The following is a 19,603-nucleotide window of genomic DNA, read 5'->3' as shown; positions in this document are numbered from 1 at the left end:
ACTTAAATTTTCAATCAAAGTTAGGTATATCAAGTTATCAACGTCTTGAATCAGATTCTATGGTTCTAACTCTTATTTTGCTTAAAGTTTGTCAACTTATTCCTTAGAGAATTATGTTAACAATTCATATAATGATTGCTTTAGTAAAAGGATATTTTTCAGCATTGAATTGATAAAATCTTACCTAAAATTAATTAATTTTTTTTAAAAAAGTACTCAAATAAATCATCTATTAAAAAGTTGAAGTAATAATGTGCATCTAAACAATTAGAAACATAATTTTTAAATAAATATGTATGATTTTTTTTAGGCCTCAAATAAAATTTCGCTTTAGGCCTCCAGTTACGTTGAGCCGCCCCTGATGCTACTAGTGTTTAGTCATATTATTTTGATCAAAAGAGACGAGGAGGTTGAAGAATCATCCTCAGAAAGATCTCTCATGTGAGTTCTTTTCCTTTCAAAATTTATCAAAACTTTTTTGGAAGTTTAAATCAAGACGGAATTTAGTGGTCAATGAAGTCTGTTGAGAATTGTGAAGCTAATTTCTTCTCGCATGTCTAAGTTTTGATAAATAGGTTATGTGATGTGAGCAAGTTGGCCTACACAAATCTATTTGATAAAATTTAGCACATATTATTTAGGCTTTTAACCTTTTCGTTTCAAACCTGGAAATAATTTGAGTGTTGAAAATGAATGATTTTCTAACAGACTGATTCTGATCAAGTTTCTACAACTTGAACCTCTCTTGTCTATTGTTCTAGTCCTTGTTTGCTTTTTCATTGATTTGTTAATGATGGTGGTGAAAATGATGTTGACTCTCTTTTAGCAGAAACGGGGAAGGAAATAACCATAACAGATATGCAGGACAATATCTCACAATGCCAAGAAATTTTATCGTTATTTTTGCCACTGGATGAAGTGACCATTGCTAGGATAGTTGGTGTGATTGTCCGTACACAATCAGGTGACAAGAGTGTACACTCAAAATTACTTGCTGATCCTTGTGGCAACAATACATGGGATCTATCACAAATGACTGAATGGGATGCCGACACTCTTATTTATGCAACAAAGCAACTCGTGAGTTCCATTACCTTGTACATTTATTTCTTGATGATAACAAAGAATTTTACCAACTCTGCTGCTGCAGGCTCCTGAATTGAACTGGATAACTATTATGGAAAACCTAGATCACGAGGGTTTCTATATTCCCAACGAAGCAGCTTTTTACTTTTTGATGTCTGTTTATAAACATGCCAGCCAGGTACCTCTTCTCACTTCTTTCTCCTGACCATATTGTTTCTCTCTTCTTTCTATATCCGACTGGAAACATTTCTAGTTTCGAAACTGGGGAATAAGCAAATTATCTGGAATTGCTAGACACACACTTGTTTACATTCCCCTGTTTGTAGGTTTTGATATTTTAATATCTTATTTTTTTTCCATTTGTATTACTTAACTTTTTATTGCTTCTTGAATTTACTTTTTAATACATGGACCAATGTATATTGGTACCATCATTTTCAAAAATTTGACCAAACATATCTTTGTTTATTATGCTGGAACTTAGGGTCACTTTCCTCTCAGAGCTATTTGTGGCTCTATCTGGAAGAATGCTGAGGGTCAGATTTCCTTACTTAAATATGCTGTCTCAGCTCCTCCGGAAGTATTTACCTTTGCACATTCTGGGAGGCAACTGGTAGGCCGTCTGATGCTTTTAATATTAACTATGCATATGAACATCATATCATTTTTGTTGGTCTTAGAGTCAGTTTTGCAGGCCTATGTTGATGTTGTGAATGACCATAAGGTTCAAATTGAACATGCAAATCATGCGTGGTTGTGTCTTGACCTTCTGGAAGTTCTTTGCCAGCTGGCTGAGAGAGACCATGCAAGTTCTGTGAGATCCATACTCGAGCACCCTCTGAAGTACTGCCCTGAAGTCTTGCTTCTTGGGATGGCCCACATTAATGTACTGGGTTTTGACATGGATTAAAATTCTTTCCTGTTGTTTTTCTACCGTTATTACTAAAATGTCTTTGAATGATTTTCAGACTGCATCTAATCTTCTCCAGCAAGAAGTTTCCTCTGCTGTTATCCCAATATTACTGCAAAATGCTGATGCAAGTGGTATGATTGTTCATCTGTGGCATGTTAATCCCAACATATTGTTGCGGGGTCTTGTAGATGCGATGAGCACTGACCCAAAAAACATGAGCAGATTTTTGGCTGCCTGTCAAGAGATAAAGGTTGGGTAACTTATGAGATTTGAGTATACTTTTCCTCTTACACTATACTATAACCATACTGTTAACATGTGTTATGGGAGAGACGAGTTCTCTGTGTACCTCCAGTCGCGAACATTCCATAGTTGGTAACAGTCATAGTTTGATGAGAAAAATTCTACTATGTCAAGTGTTGAGCTGTTTTAACTTCTACGCATCATGGTAGTTGCTGTAAAATGTATAGTTGTTTTGTTTCACAGTTAACTGTTGCATTTCAATTGTTCTAGAGTGACCCTAGTATGTCAAGTGTGAAAGTCAAATGATGTTTGCAGGATTACTGTCAGAGGCAATAAGTAACCTAAAGAATTCTGTTTGCTTACTTTTCAAGGCTTTATTTGGAGAGTAATTATTCACTGATTATTAAAATACACTCATTTATCCATGTACATATTTCCTTTTTTTGATATACCTAAACCATCTCCATTCCTCCAGTTTGTAAACAAGTGTAACTCCTCTTTCCTTTCAGATTCTATCACCAATACTAGATATGATTCCATATCCATTTGGTGTTAGACTTGCTGCCCTTGCTTCCTGCAAAGGACTCATAGATTTGGAGAAATGGTTGAGCAGTAACTTGAACGCATATAAAGATGCATTCTATGAGGTATGTTTTATCCACTATGTATAAATTAGACATATTTGGTTTACATTGTTGCTGTTCTCCAGACCTAGTCTGCCTTGTCGTTTTTCTTAAATTGGAGAAAATATTTGCTTGCTATATCCCCGCATTCAACCATTGTGCCAAACTTCACATATATTTTGTAGGAATGCATTAAGTTCTTGAAGGAGGTGCATCTTGCTGCTCAAGTTGCTACTTCCAACCACTTCTGTTCTCCCAATGCTCTTAGGACTATTTATTTGGAAACTTCTTCAACGTTCTTAAAGGTCCCATTTTGACACTTGAGATTGATTAGTTCTAGCAGCATACACTTCAATTTGATTTTGCTTACTTATGGATCTATTCCCTGCAGGTCCTCCAGTCTCATTCTGGCCTAGTTTCTTCACCCCACTTATCTGTGGAAATGGATAAGTTGCACGTAACATACATGGGAACTAATTCACGGTTTAAGAGTTCTGGTTCTGCTGATTTGTCATCATCTGATTATTATTCTGAAGATATTGAAGCAGAAGCAAACTTGTACTTCCATCAACTTTTCTCTGGTCAGGTAACTAATGATACAATGATTCGAATGCTTGCTCATTTGAAAGAATCGACTGAAAAGAGGTTAATTGCTTACAAAAATCCATTTCAATGATCTTTTAATTTTACAATGGTTGCACAGATGCAAATCGTGCATTCCTTTTCTTTTTGCACTTCGTTGATTCTTACAATTACTTCTTCTCTGGTATTGTGCTCACTTATCCCAAAAAAATCATGCAGCAGTTGGATATATACTTCGTTATTCCTTACCAGAAGTAGTATTAGTTATATTCCAGCAAAAAAACTTACACCTAGGGGGGGCTAAGCCTGACCGCAGAATATAATATTTGACTGGTTAACCAAGCCAAGTCAATGCGCGAAAAAGAGTAGTACTAATTACAGGGGATCCTATTCTAAGAAAAACCATTTTAGCTAACTAAATAATTAGCTTTATCTTATAGAATTCACAGATTAGGTAGTTGACTCTTATCCAATTGATAGGATCCCTTGGCTCTTTTGGCAATGTTTGGAAGGAGTCAAAGTGCCTACCAATATCTTATTTGGAAGCATACTTAGTGTCACGACCCGAGACTACCCCTAGTTGCGAAACGGTGCTTAGAGCCACAAGTGACCCTAAGCTAACATCATGGTTTATCTGTCATGACACTAAGATAAACATGAAATAGTATCTTAAAACAACTGGATGCGGAAGCTAACTAAAATAGTCCATTATACTCAATTGTAAGGTGGATATTTAAATTTTTGTTTTTAGCCGAATCTTGGCACCCGTATCCATACATGGATCCGTATCTCCGAATCTTAAAATTTAGATCATAGAGGATCTGACCTCTAGATCCGCACCCATATCAATCACTCGCACCCGAGTCCGAACAACTTAGGGAATAACTGTATGCTTGGTCATGCAATAACTGAAAGACTGAACTATGGGAGATACTGAAATCGACATATAACTATGTGAACTACTACATGGAGTTTGATGTATAATTCCCCTATCAAAATGGCCCAATATACTTTGCTAAAGGTATAAAGGCTGATTTGAGCTAATGTGGATCCACTAAGTTAATGTCCTTAAAAGACTAAGGAGTCGGCCTCAACTAGTGAAAAAACCCCTTAAACCCTACGGTGGCACGTAGTTGTGGAACTTAGGGATTGCTACTAAATGAATCATGCCTCAATAACGGGTGAGTCTTCATCCGTAAAACTCCCAATGAAAAACATGGAAATAATTGAAGACAATAATATTCTGGTAATACTAACTTATATTGATAATAATTGAGTAGCTCATGAATCATGATAAAACCGATAATATCTGAAAGACACTTTATCTTAAGGCATAATACATAAATATGCTCTTTAAATTGACTTAATTTCACATTTATGCCCTCCAACTTTGGGTGTGCATAAGTGAACACTTAAATTTGTATAAAGTTGAACAAATAGATACACACGTCCTATGTGGCATCCTACATGGCAATTTACATCTTATGTGGTGTCCTACGTGTATTATGTCACCTAGGACGCATGTGTCTACTTGTTCAACTTTATACAAGTTTAAGTGTCTACTTGTGCACACCAAAATTGGAGGACATAAATGTGAAATGAGACAAAGTTAAAGGGTATATTTATATATTATGCCTAAACTAGAAGTATCTAAAATCATGAAACCTGATAATCTGAAAGATGCATTTGGAAGTACATAATTCTGAGTCATGAAAATACTTATATACTGGCTCGAATGGAAGCCTTGACTTGAATTTCTTGAATGTAAACTTGAAGCTTGGAACCCTAGTTCTTGCTTGAGAGTAATGATTCTGAATTTGGAAGTTATGCGTGAAAGGTCATATGTGAATCTGCTTTCAAAATATAAGGATGAATATATCTTTGTAACCATGATTCGAAGATAAAGCTAAGATATCATATTTGTGAAGTCATGATGATAATGAAGGTGTATGGAATTAATAGTAGCTTTACTGGAGAGTTTCTTACAATCGACAAACACCATTTGAGCTGATAATGTTCAACTTGGGTGGGCTTCCCTATACCTTTTCAGGGTATATAACCTATTTGTCTAATAAGGATCCACTAATTGAGCCTCAAAGGGCTAAAAGAGTTGACCGTCAAAACGGCATACTCAAATCCTACGGTGACACGTAGTTATGGGATTTGGATTTTCTAAACCGGCGTCCTCTCGGTGCAAAGCAATTCTCCCAAAATAATACTTATATGATATGCTCATAATTTGGTAAACTATGTGTCCGTCTAAATAAAGTATGAGACAAAACTCAAATCTTTCTTTCTAAAGTCATATACTGAAATCTCTTTTAAAACATATCTTTCAAATTATGTTCATAGCTTAAATCATGAGAAAATTTCTAGAACATGTATATCTTGTGACTTCTCAAAATAACTTTCATAATACCATAAAGACTCTAAATTCATGCTTTGAAATTTAAGTATCATGAATCATAAACAATAACACGTCAAGAACTAATAAGGGTCATAAATATGATGAATTCAAAAGTGGGTTTGATAACCCTAACTATTGAATCAAGTTCATAAAAAAAACTTATGAGTTTTGGACATGAAGATGAAAGGAATTCCTCGTTGAAGTACTACATACCTTAGTGAAGGAACTTGACAAAGAACCTTGGAACTTGGAGCCCTTAAATCTTGTGAAAGTGGAGAAATCCCTTTCTTGAAGTTCTTGGGTTTCGGAAGAAGGAGAATTAAGGATTGTGGAAGTTACAATGCGTATTTGGAGGTTATTAGGCTATGATATGGGTTTAGGGAAGTTAATTAAGGGTAAAATGTCAACAATACTCCTCTGGAAACATAAGAAGACCATAAAAATTGAAGAAAATGACCTTTTAATGAATTCCGTCGGCCAAATTGGTGATCTAAAGGCCCCATCGCCAAATTATTCGGTGGATCGCCAAAATGGGACTTTGGATCGCAAAATTAACAGTTTTTGAAGGATTTTGGGTCAATTCCGCAATACAACAACCGATTCACCGAATGGACAAGTGTCATTGCTGAATTTCCCAGTCTAGACAAGTTCCAGTAAAACAACCATAACTTTCTACTCTGAATTTTGATTGATGCAAACTTGGTGACATTGGAAAGAAATCATAAATCTTTAATTTATTTGATAGCTTATGGGTCACCTAACTCTTTATTTGTTGAGAGATATGATCGTTTGAAGTTGACCCTTGTATGAACTCATGCGGAAACTTAGCCGATAGGAAAGTATGAACTTGACTTAATGCTATAGAGGTCTCCTATGACCCTAAACAACATATGATATACTTCCTACACTTGGTAAGGACCTTAACACACATGAACAAGTAGGACATCACCTGGTCTAAGCTTATATATTTATGACAAATGGTTCGGATCCTTAGAGTAGAACTTGCGAGGTGTTACATAATCTGGGGGAGAAGTTTGTGAATCTTGTTTTTTGATCTGGTAGTCTACAATTTGCCTGATTCCACCTGGACTGGCCACTACCCCCAAAGAGCTAGCAAAATGTTTCCAGGCAGCCTGAACAGATTCACCTTCCACAATCACATGCAATATTGTCTGATACTGGGGGTTATGCAGCCAGTGGCGGAGCTAGGATTTACATTGAGGAGTGTCAAAATACAAAGTAGTAAGTACACATAAAAATCGACAGAATAAATTTTACTAATGAAAGCAAAAAATAATTACATTATCACAATCGTACTCGACGCGATTGTGATACAATTTCTCACTGAGAAAATTTCTCTCCAGTAAAGTTTAGTACCTTTGACTTAATCAAATCTACGTCTGCAAATGTTCTCTACTTTGAATGCATGTTCTCGTCTGAAACTTAAATGTTTGCAGAAGAAAAGTAAGATGTTTTTCATAGTTTAGTTGTCTATGTTATTGTTAAGAAGTGATGAAATGAGTTCTACTTCCACTATTTTGGTCTATTGTGATGAGTCACTAAAATTTCTTCCTTGGGTGATATTTGAAACTTTCAGGGAACAAGCAATTTTCCGCTGCATGATCGTTAAGCTGTTAACTGAATCTTTTGCCAAGTACCCTGTGAGGCAACTCCAAATGTCTGCTGTACTCTTTGGTCAGACCTTCAGATACTAAACCTTGAACTGCTCTCCTTCTTTTTACTCTTAAACTGTATTCAAATTTATACGTAACTCTTAGGTGTTTAGCATATTCTTTGTTAATTTGAAGAATCCTGACCAGGTAAGTAGGTTAATAAATTCATTCTGATTTTCACTTACAAATATTGTTAATAATTTCATGAAAAATGTTTCTATTCAGTACCACCATTGAAATTACACTTACGTTCTAGAATGCTATGTTATTAAGACCGGACAATGATAATCTACTTGCGACCTATATTAACAGTTGTTAAAGTAATGCCCAAGTGCCGGGAGGACTTTGAATGATATCTTCTAGATGGACCGGAAGGACTCTAGTTGTACCTAAGAAAGTTGATCTTTTTACCCTTGAGATTACTTAACTAGAGTTTCGTAAAAACAACTAGATCAACATTACGACCTAAAATGGAAATCCACAACCTTAGTTTCGTATTCTTATTGATAACAACTAAGTTTTTAGTTACTAAGCAATACTACAATTAAATCTCTTAAGTTTTAATTTCAACCATTGTTTTAGAAACAAAGACTATTTGTTATGGTTATGCCTATGAGTAATATTCTCAGTGGGATTCGACCCCAACTTTGGTGGATTCTATAATTGAACAACGATTGCTTTATACTTCATTGAGAGGTGTAATTTGAGTTTATCATGAACCTCCGTGAGTTGGGGACCTTCACTATAATGAAGCGCTAGCAGCGAGCCAGAACCTGACGCCCATTTTCTGATTTTTACGAACTCTTACCCCATGGAGACTTATGCAGGGGTACTATGGTCTTAACCATCCATAACGACAAGACAGATCATTACAATATATTACTTATATGTGCAAGATATTATTCCCTTCAAATGCAATTAGTCCCAATGCTACTCTTAGTCAACTAAGAGACGGGGAATGTTGGGGTAAACTTATTAGAAATACCAATATTACTGAAGTGCCTTGGAAATTGATTTGAAAAATCAAAACACCCACAAAACTAGCCTGCTTCAATTGGTTGGCTATCATGGGCCATGTCTAATTCAAGAGAACCTAAGGGAAAGCGGTACAGGAGTCTGCTCTAGGTGTTACATATGTTTGGCAGGGAATGAGAATAGTAATCATCTATTTTTGCATTGTCCTGTAACAAAAAATGTTTGGGATATTTTCTTTGCTTATTTGGAATGCAATGGTGTTGCCTGGTAGTATCTTAGAGAAGCCCTCGTTAGCTGGGGTGTAATTGAGAATTGGGAAAATCCATCAGAAAAAACTTGGCAGTATCGATAGTTCCACTTTGTGTCACATGGGCTATGGAGTATCTGGAAGTAGAGAAGTTCTGAAGGAATCTCAACTCCACTTTGTTTCTTGCTTTTTCAAGCTCCTTGAGTTTTTTAGACAGGAGTTGCAGTTGTACAGGAGCTAGCTATTTTTGTAATTCAACTGCATTCTCTAGATGCGTTGTTGAATGAAATCTACTTTCATTTGATTAAAAAAGAGCAAACAACATAAATCACACTAGTTTTGGTCCTAATGACGTGCACTCACATCAGTTTAGGGAATTACCTTCCGTATCACTTTTATCTGGCACACTCAGATACATGTATCTCAAATACATACGAGTCAAATTTGATTTAATTTGTTTTAGATTCACTATATTCATCGTGATTAGCATATCTAGGATACACTAACTCTCTTGCTTCTCTGCGTCTCTCACTTGCCTCTCTCCTTATGTATCTGTATTTCTGAATGTATATGAATTTCACAATTTTGATGTATATGTGTATCCAGTACTAATTTGATGCATCTAGCAAGTTTCATCACTATATCTGGTATCAAATATTTATTGTATCCGTGCATAGACACATGTATTTGGTATCAAATATTTAGTCTATCCGTGTATAGATACATGTATCAAGTATCAAAAAATGCACTGATACATTCATCAATGTATCCGTGCATAGAGAGCGAGAAGAAAAATGAGAGCGAGCGAAAAGGAGAGAGTGGTGTATCTGACTTGAAATCTAGATGAAATTATTAATTAGTGAGACAATATGTAATTATTTCAAATTATAGAACGGATTAGTATATATAATAGGCATGTTTGTGTAATTAGGTAGTTTCTCCTAAAAAAAAGTGCATGATATTGCTCTTCCATTGAAAAGGGCCCAGAATGATGACAACTTTAAACTTTTCATTTCTTACCTTAAGAATTAATACGTAAATAAATGTACAACACACTCTTGATCCCAGATTTAAGGCCAACTTCTCCTATTTTTTATTTTTTGTATTGTTTTTAAAAAAAAAAACACAAGTAGACTTTAATGTTAAAAGTTTATTATTCACTAGTTGGAGATTAATTATTTTTAGAACTATGCACATTAATTAGCGTGCATGAATTCTAGTTTGAATTACTTCACCCCTTTAACTACTTTTTGCTTCCTTTAAGCTATGATTCTTTTTACAGTTGACATTTACTTTGCAGGATCACTTATTAAGAATCATCTCATAACTGATCATACGCTTGGGATTGCTTTGCTAGCCGTCTTGGATGCATTGCACGAGTGTCTTTTTTCAAATGTTTGCTCTCAGTAATAATAACATGTTAATTTATCATAGACATTACGTTAGCTTCCGTTAACTAATGGCTTCTTTACTTGCAGATGTTCGTTTTTGGTATTGGGGCACTGGCACAATTTGTTGACCGTCTGACTGAATGGCCTTATTACGGCAGCCTTATCGTGAAAATATGGCTTCCGCATGAAATGCATTCAGATTTGGTTGTGCTCATTGAGCAGGCTCTTGCCAGGACTTCACAGGCACATGCAGGCCATTGTCCTGCTGTAGACGAAGTACATAAAGCAGAAGCAAGCTTGTATTTCAATCAGTTGTTCTCTGGTCAGCTGACTAATGATGAAATGATTGGAATGCTAGCTCTCTTTAAAGAATCAACTGATAACAGGTCAATTTTATGGAATCTATGTTGATAATCTTTTTTTCTTTTTTCTGAAAACTTACACAAGGCAGATCATGTGTTACTTTCCTTTTTCAGCATTTTGCTTTTATGTTTTAAACAAACCTTGTGGCAGTTTGACTAAATATATTTCCATTCTTCTCCATTTGTTTGTTTTCTTCTTTTCGATTTGCTTTTGTGTTGGTTGTGGGTGAGGTTTTGCAAATTTACTGTAATTTCTAAGCAATTTGAAGCTTTATAACTGCTTGCTGTATCGCTGAGTTAAGAAGGCATTCCTTTTTTACTATGAGAAATTCACGGTAGACCTTAGTTGATATGATCAAAGCTAAACATGAGAATATTCCTGCCCTAAATGCACGTTCTTATCTCACACTTGATATTTGCAGAAGATATTTTTGGTGTTTCATGTTGGTGTTCAGAAAAGAAAAGGGCATGAATTACCGCTGCTTCACTGTTTTGTTTTATCTTGATGTTCTATCACCTTTAGTTCAATTCTTAAGTGATAAGAACTTGCAGGGAACGAGCAATTTTTAGTTGCATGATTGTTTTGCTGTTCCGTGAATTCAAACTGTTCGCCCATTTCTCAAAGAGGCTACTCAAAATTTATGCTGTTTTTTTAGGTAAGGGTTTCAGATGTTAATTTTCCTACTATTTTTCTTTTAGTGTGTATTGAAATTTGTCCATAATTGACTTTGAGGGGTTTAGCATACTTCCTTAATAATCTTAAGTCTCCTAGCTTTAAGTTCTACTTTTATTCTATTTTGTGTATGAAATTATCTTTTAAAAAATCATATCCGAAATTATTACTAATTATTGAAAAAACGGCAGAAACCTGCACGTGCCATGAATTCCAGTGTAAATTACTTTGCCCCATTAACTATTTTTGGCTTCCTACTTGAGCTATAGTTCTTATTATTGTTGAAAATTGCCTTTACAGGGTCTCTTATCAAGAATCAACTTCTAACTAATCATACTCTTGATATTGCTTTGCAAAATGTCTTGGATTCATTGCGTGAGCCTGCTGATTCAAAGGTTTGCATTGGCCATAACATGCTTTTCTTAAGGAACATCACTTTGTAATTACTGTCACAACGTAATTATAATAGGATTTCAGTATCATGTTTGATTATACAAGTTGTAATTGGATATATTGTTTGATTATTTTTTAAATAATATAAATCTTCATTCTAAATTATTTTTTTCATTAGCTGAACAGGTAAATAAGCTCTAGTGGGTGACAAATGTATGTGAATCTAAGAAATATTATTAGCTGTATCACTAGGTATTTGAAAAATACATTTTTCTGTTAGATAAATTCAATAATTATTATAGGATGACTAATATTGTAAAGATTATACCTTATCCAAAAGATAGTATTGTAATTTGAATCAATTAATACGAGATCTTATTACTAATTAAAATTTTGACTAAGATGGATCTAAGATGTGAAGTTTCTTTTCCCAACAAATATTTATACTAATGAGCAGGATTAGGGGCATTAAAGTAGGAGTAGGTTTGAGGAAAAGTTTGTATTGGAAAAATAAATATTGTTTAGAAAATGTGATTGCCAGCTTGTTTCAGTCCTTAAGTTACAATCAATTCCACATTTAACCAACTAATTAATTACTTAGGCACAAAAACAAGTAGTTATGCTAGAATTCAGTTCTCATGTGGCTTTCTAAAAACTTAGCATTACTGATGGCTTCTCTATATGCAGATGTTTTATTTAGGTATTAGGGTGTTGGTGCAGTTTGTTGACCGTGTGATTGAATGGCCACAATACTGCAATCGGATCGTGCAAATATCTCATGTACGTTCAAGTCATCCAGAGCTTGTTGCATTTGTTGAGCGTGGACTTTCAAGAGTTTCACAGGCACATGGAAGTCAGAGTTCTGCTGATGATGGTTATTATGCTAATGATATTGAAGCAGAAGCAACCTTGCACTTCCAGCAAATGTTCTCTGGTCAGCTGACTAGTGATGCAGTGATTCAAATGCTTGCTCAATTCAAAGGATCAACAGATAATAGGTCACTTTGTTTACCAGAATTTCATGTCTATGATCTTTTATTTTCTCAAGGCATGCTCACTCATGTGTTCTTTTTCATTTACACTTCTTTGGTTCTTACAACTTCTCATATGGCATTGTGCTCTTTAAGCAGCTTACAGATTATGCAGCAGTTTGACTAATTATACTTTCAATAATTCTCTTCTTGGTTGTGCCATTATTGTTTACAGTAAAGAACAATATATGCTCACTCGATTTTTATTAATTGCTGTGTACAAACAGGAAATTTGGACATTTTTCTCACTTTTAGAGTTTCACTCTATGTAAGCTTTAGTCTGATTTAATCAACTCTAAACTTGTGTATATTTACTTTATATGCACACTATTTTCTCAAGCTTAGCTTTGCAGAAAACAAGGACGATGCTATTCGTGCTGGTTTGAAAAAAATGGCATGAATCAATTCTGCTGCACTGTTTTGGTATATCGTGATAATTCATTAAAATCTATTTGTTAAATTAGGCCTTACTCCTTTTTGCAATCAGAACCTTTATATTTTTCGGTTGAGGTAGCAGCTAGAATCCCTATCTCTTTGATAACATGTTGAATTATGTGAATGCTTCATGTAAAAGAAGTTTAAACTATTAGAATGAGCAAAGTTTCTTTATTTAAATTTGGCCTTCACCAAGCTTGTTGATTGATTTTGAAATGATATTTGAAACTTGCAGGCAACAAGCACTTTTCCAGTGCATGATTGTTAAGCTTTGTAGAGAATACAAAATTTATGCCATGTACCCAGAAAAGCAACTGAAAATTGCTGCTGCTTTCTTAGGTAAGATTTTGCAGATTCAATGTTTCAAGTGATTATCTCCTTAGGTTTGTCTTTGATCATATTAAAGTTAGTCCTTGACTTCGATTGTGTTCAGCATATTTCCTTTCTTGGCCTTTACTATTATGTTTGTATACGCTATAATCTGTTTCGACTGTTCTTATTATATTCTAAGTAAATAACTTTTTAAACATGTTGTTTGCATTTATGTTCCTTTGGGTGGTTGTCTTCCCTATTTAGTCCAAATTTCCACCTCAAACTTCAGTAACATGTGATAAATATGTCGCGCTCTCAAGTATCCTACTTCGAAGGCCAATTTCCTTAGTTTAGAACATCAATTGTCTTTAAACTCTTTAAGGTTTTATATATGTAAAACTTAAAGACTGATCTGTTTTAGAAGTAAATATGTGGGACATGGGTTATGGTTTAAATTCCTTGGTCAGCCATTTAACTATTTTTTGTGCTTCTTAAGTGAGTTAATTTCTTATTGCATTGAATTTGGTTTTGCAGAGTCACTTACTAAGAATAAGCTCATAACTCATCCTACGGTTTGGAAAATTTGTAATCAAGCTTTGCGAGCTGTCTTGGATGAATTGCATGAGGTTGGTTGCTGCTGATTCAAAAGTTTGTTTTCTGCGATAACACACTTTTTTACTTTTTGAACTTACTGTTTAGCTTCACATTACTGATGGCTTCTCTTCATGCACCAGATGTCTGTCCCTGGGACTGTTAAGTTTGATCGAAGGACCTAAGGTGGACTCGAAGGATATATGTTTGAACCACTGACTTCAATATACTATGAATTTCGTATCTTGTGAATAGTTTAATTTGCTAGAATTCTTAAGTGGTGCATTTAGAATTTTGGCATCAACTTCTGATGGTTATTGAAATGAAATAGAATTCATCTCTTTGCTCTTTTTGGAAAATCAAGAGCTTAAATTATCTATCATCTTTCCTCTCTGAATACTTGCAAATCATTTGGTCATAATTTCTTATGTGTTGTGTGAGCGTGTTCATAGCCTCTTAAGAAATTATTTGCGTTTGACTAATTTTTTTTCACTAGTTCATTATCTTGAATGATTATAGTGAATTTACTGTGTCCTTACTATAAATGTAATTCAGATAGGTAAGATACAATTTTTATATATTACATACAAATATCATTTTTCCCTCGATCTTCTCCAAATTCATAATATTACCAATTCAAAAATTCATTCAAACATCCAAGGCCAAAAGCCGGATAGGTGCTTTCTATTATATCTCCATCATATTGATTATACTTCATCCATCTCAAAGGTGATTCCTAAAACACTCAAGTTATTGACGATCCATTAAAATTATTTGTATAATTTACTTAGATACTTCAATTGAGTCTTGTACCTATTAGACACTCTCAAATACTTAACATACATAGTTCATAAAAAAACGTGTGTAGCTCACTAGTGAAAAACGAATAAAAATTTGGCAATTGGCATTGGAATGTGTGTTACCGTGTTTAATAGGTACATATATGTCAATAGTGAGGTGTGTAATAGGCATAAGGGTGAGTTGAAGTATTTAAGTGAATTTTTTGGACAATTTTAAAACACAATGACTTAGGCCTTTCTAAAAATAATTATATTTATCGGTTTAGATTTTTAGAACTAAATTAATTATTTTGCCCATTTTTTTTCCAGATATGTTCATTACACTTGAGTGATGAAAGTGCATCTTTCCAAAAGTTATGAGATCACCGGGCTATAATAATTCTATTATGAGAAATATTTGTAGACAATAAAATTTGAGTCAAGAAAATAATAAGTAAGACTGAAAAATAATGCAACAATTATATTTATTGATTTCGAATATGAGTGTTACAATCTCTATTATTTTAGATATAAATGTACGGGTTCTTGAGCTTGATCTTGAAGTTGTTCTTGAACTTGATCTTGGATTCAAGTAAGGGTGGCAATTGGGCGAGTTAGATTAAATTTGGGCGGATCAAAATGGGTCAAGACCTAATCCAATCCAAATTTGTTTGGGTAAAAATAAGTTGGATCAAAACGGGTTAGGTAACAGGTTAGTAACGGGTCATAATCCAACCCACCCAATTTTTACTAAGTTTTAATAGCTTTATTTGTTATTTTATAAGCTTTTAGTACCTAATAAATTTATTTTTTTCTTTATTGTAACGGTATATAACATATAAAATTAAAAATAATAATAATAATATTTTGATAAGATTTCTCAAAAATCAATTTGGGCTACATATCAACCCAATTTTTAAAGGGTTGAAATGGGTTGGGTTGAGCTAACAAATGGGCGGGTCAATAACCAACCCCAACCTAAATGGGTTGGATCGGATTGGACGGGTTGAACTTGATTTTGCCACCTCTAGATTCAACGGCTTTGGAGCTTGTTCTTGAATCTTCGATGAACTTGAACTTTATTTTGATCTTGATCTTGACTTTTACTTGAATTCAAGTGCTTCGAGGTTGCTCTTGAATCCGGTGGTATTGATCTTGATCGTTCTTGAACTTGAACTTTATCTTGATCTTGACTTTTACTTGAATTCAAGGGTCTCGAGCTTGTTCATGAATCCGGTGGTCCTGATCTTGATCGCTCTTGAACTTGAACTTTATCTTGATCCTAAATTTTACTTGAATTCAAGGACTTCGTGCTTGTTCTTGAATCTGAGGGTCTTGGTCTTGACCTTGATCGTTTTTGAATTTGTAGCTGGTAGAGAAATATGTGACTTTTTGTTCCACGAGCTCTCTCTAACTTCTTGTTAGAATTCTGGTATCTTTTCTTAATTATGAGGACTCCTATTTATAGTTTGTGAATAAAGAAGTTGTGATAGGAACATGTTTCCCTTCGGCCAATCGAAATCTGCGGGATTCACAATGTGATTAGAGCCTCTATAGGAACATGTTTTCCTTCGGCCAATCAGATTTTATTTTGAATTCACAAAATCACATTGTGAATCAAATGCATAATCAATAAGAATAATGTTTTAATTTATTTTTTTAAAAATAATTTCTTTTTATGGATATAGTAATATTTTAGTCTTTAACTTTTAACTAATACTAATAGTTTATTTAATTTATGTTAAGGTGAAATATTTTGTCCATGAGAAGTGCCATGTGACAAGATTTTTTTTAAATAAAAGAGAGTGTATCACACACACCACTAATGTATGTTTCTCAAATTAATGAGTAATAGTTTATGTATGAAACCCATACTCCCAATAGTTTAGATATCAAACTCAAAAAGAAAAAGAGATAGCTTAGATGTATTTTTGACACTTGCCTCATTTAAATTTAAATTTATAAACTTTCTCCACTAATATCTGCATAACTCTAAGGGGTCGTTTAGTGTGATGGATAAGCAAGAATAATCTTGGGATAAGTTTTTAGTACTCTTCAATTCTTTGTTTGGTTGCAAAGTATGAAATAGTTTATCCCAGGATTAATAATTATGACTGGGATAAGTTATTTCTATTTATGGGTGGAATACTAATTCCTTGATGACTTATCCCGAGATAAAAATGTAAAATAATAAAAGTATCCCCTTAAATCCTCTTTTATACCTCACTTTTAAATACATGTATATTCAAATAATATTTAATATCATTTATAATAACACTCGCAATCTTCATTATTCGTTATTTTTATGATTATATATTTTTCCATTAAAAAATTACACTATATAAATATAATTTTATTTATGAATATATCGTAGGTTGAATTAAGTTGAATAATTCTTATGTTTTTTTTTTCTCTTAAAATATTCAATTACATATTTTAAATTAAATGAATTTTTAATCACTTGAAAATTTGTATTTTATATATCAATTAAAATGAAGATAATTTTAATATTTTATAATATATGAGTGATATGTACTTAAATGAAGTGACATCAACAATAAAATCTCTTTTACTTTAATAAACTTAATTAAGATGAACGTTTTATTTTTAAGTTAAATAAGATGGTTGTTTTATATTTAAAAACACACACACATAGGGATGGCAATGCGGCGCGGATGCGGGGTGGGGAGGGTTTAAGGCTATATGGCGCGGGGCGGGTTTAAGGTTGTGTGTGGCGGGTCAGATGCGGGCGGGTTGAAGTGAGTTTTTAAAAAAATTAATGTGGGGCGGGGCGGGGCGGAATGTTTGACAAGATAGCAGTGTAATAATACCCAAGTCTAAACTTTTCCTTTCAATTTGAACCAAGAGAATACAAACTAAATCAAGCACTATGAATTAAAATGGACAACAATTATATCAGCTAAACAAAAATAACAAGATAAGAATGAACCAATCACACAAGACACAAAGATTTACATGAAAAACCCTTCGATGTGAAGAGTAAAAAATCACGGGATCAAAAACTATACTATAATCTCCAAGAGTTACAATATTTTTCTCCAAAATTGGTCACAAAACAAGTGCCAAACGACGAGCAATAATGAAACAAGATTGCACCAAAAACTAGAGAATTAAAGGAGAGAATTCACCAAAAAATAAGCTATTGTTCACGCCAAAAATTCAGAAGCTACAGACAACCAAATTCGATCTCCACCGTTGAAATGCAAGAACCAGATGCTTAGTAGAGATAGCAATGGGGTAGGGCAGATGTGAGGCGGGGAGGGGCGATTTTAAGGTTGTGCGGGGTAGGTGGGATGCGGGGTGAGTTGAAGTGGTTTTTAAAAAACTAATGTTGGGCGGAGCGGTTTGCGGGTCTATGCGATTTTATGCAGGTTCAAGCTTAATTTTAACTTTTTACATGTTATAAGAGTGATATAACATTATTTATTAAGATAATTTCATTAAAGCTACTAAAATATTCAAGATAATAAATGAAAATGGTTCAATAAAAAATAATACAATTTCTTACATGTTCCCAATTGACCTCTAAAAAATAAAATTTTAAGTCACTATCCTATTAAATTAATACAACTTAATGAATAAATAAATTTATTTTTATGAATTTTATTTTTACTATCAAACATAACTAGAAAAAAAATATTAAAAAATTATGCGGGGCGGGTTGAAAATGAAAAGAGTTATTATGCGGGACGGATTAAAAATTTTACGGGTTAAGCTTAACCCGCACCGCCCCGCCCTACACCGCCCCCATTGCCATCCCTACACGCACAAAAATATTACGTTAAATAATATTTTCGTAGAAAAATACTCTAAACCAAACGGTCCTTAGGGTTTAAGGTATTGTTTGTTGATAGAAGAAGGAAGAAAATCACAGAGCAGCCACCGTCGCCAACATGTCGAAGAAAAACGATTTGGGTCGCCGGAAAAAACAGCACGAGTTCAATCTTCGGAGTATAATTCTTTCCCTTGAATGTTATGTGTTACTACAATCTCGATGTGATACTAATTTTTGATTGATGGTGAGATTACAGGGGAAAAAGAAGAGAAAGAAAAACTAGCGAAGAAGTTACAAGCAAAAAAGAACAAGATGAAGGTATTTTCCCTCTTTAATGGCTGATTATGTGATAAATTCTCTGTTGTATTTACTAATTTAATTTAACAAGTAAAGTTATGATCTTTACTGGGTAATCTTTGATTGTTCAATAGTGATTTGGATGATTTTGTGGTTTAGGTGGATGGTAAGGACAAGAAGAAAGGTGGTAATGGATTTCAAGTTGGGAAGAAAAAATTGAAGACAAGGATGACTCCATTGGCCAAAGCTAAAGCTGCACAAGCAATGGAGATTGAAAAATAAGATTTTGCTGTAATTTATTCAGGTGTATTTGGTAACTGAAATTGAAGCTGTTTACGTCTTTCTTCTGCAATTTGCGAAAAAGACTTGATATTTGTTCATGTTTCATGTTGCTATCTATATTCTTTGTTGTGTTCTTATGCTTTTAACCTTTTTCTCTGCATTGTTTTGGGTCTTGGCATCACCATGTTTAACTGAGTTTGAGTAGTTCAACATGGAGACAACAATGGAGATTTGGAGTTCATATCCTGAGCAAACTTATACTCTGTTTACAATGATAAGGGACAGTAGTTTTTGTATAACAAAACAATATCAATACTGTCATTTGATATTTGAAAGCAGTACTGCCCAGTTATGAGTTCACAAAGATCTTGTCTTTTTTGAAATCGAGTAAGCTGTATTTGTTACTGTACTACAAATTATCATTTAGAAAGATCTTTAATCATTAGACTAGATTTTTTTGGTCACATATATACCTCCTTAAGGTAGGCAGGGGCGGATGTACAGCCATTCCA

At 33.9% G+C, this 19,603-nt stretch overlaps 2 protein-coding genes across 4 annotated transcripts; both read left to right on the top strand.

Moving 5' to 3' along the window:
* The first annotated feature begins 386 nt into the window (after positions 1-386).
* Positions 387-14,334, top strand: LOC102589155 (CCR4-NOT transcription complex subunit 1-like). 3 transcript variants are annotated; one of them, XM_015311763.1, is made up of 18 exons: positions 387-441; positions 830-1,080; positions 1,151-1,264; positions 1,571-1,699; positions 1,781-1,972; positions 2,055-2,249; positions 2,752-2,889; positions 3,051-3,170; positions 3,257-3,510; positions 7,452-7,549; positions 10,050-10,144; positions 10,228-10,526; positions 11,055-11,158; positions 11,476-11,570; positions 12,256-12,566; positions 13,270-13,373; positions 13,881-13,972; positions 14,081-14,334. In XM_015311763.1, the coding sequence occupies exons 2-18, from the start codon at positions 859-861 to the stop codon at positions 14,120-14,122; spliced, it is 2,604 nt and encodes an 867-aa protein (XP_015167249.1). In that variant the 5' UTR covers positions 387-441; positions 830-858; the 3' UTR covers positions 14,123-14,334. The 3 variants fall into 3 exon arrangements, with proteins under 3 accessions (XP_015167249.1, XP_015167253.1, XP_006339554.1); XM_015311767.1 differs by lacking the exon at positions 387-441 and having other exon boundaries at positions 643-1,080; positions 13,881-13,994; positions 14,081-14,130; XM_006339492.2 differs by lacking the exon at positions 387-441 and having other exon boundaries at positions 644-1,080.
* A 4,191-nt stretch (positions 14,335-18,525) lies between these two features.
* LOC102588832 (uncharacterized) lies at positions 18,526-19,303 on the top strand. The gene is made up of 3 exons (XM_015311757.1): positions 18,526-18,688; positions 18,769-18,830; positions 18,969-19,303. Exons 1-3 carry the CDS (start codon positions 18,631-18,633, stop codon positions 19,089-19,091), a joined length of 243 nt encoding a protein of 80 aa, XP_015167243.1. The 5' UTR covers positions 18,526-18,630; the 3' UTR covers positions 19,092-19,303.
* Positions 19,304-19,603: the final 300 nt, after the last annotated feature.

The sequence above is a fragment of the Solanum tuberosum genome, unplaced genomic scaffold, assembly GCF_000226075.1.
Source record: "Solanum tuberosum cultivar DM 1-3 516 R44 unplaced genomic scaffold, SolTub_3.0 scf00010, whole genome shotgun sequence".
In the NCBI taxonomy this organism is placed as follows: Eukaryota; Viridiplantae; Streptophyta; class Magnoliopsida; order Solanales; family Solanaceae; genus Solanum; species Solanum tuberosum.
This window is presented reverse-complemented; position numbering and strand designations above follow the sequence as displayed.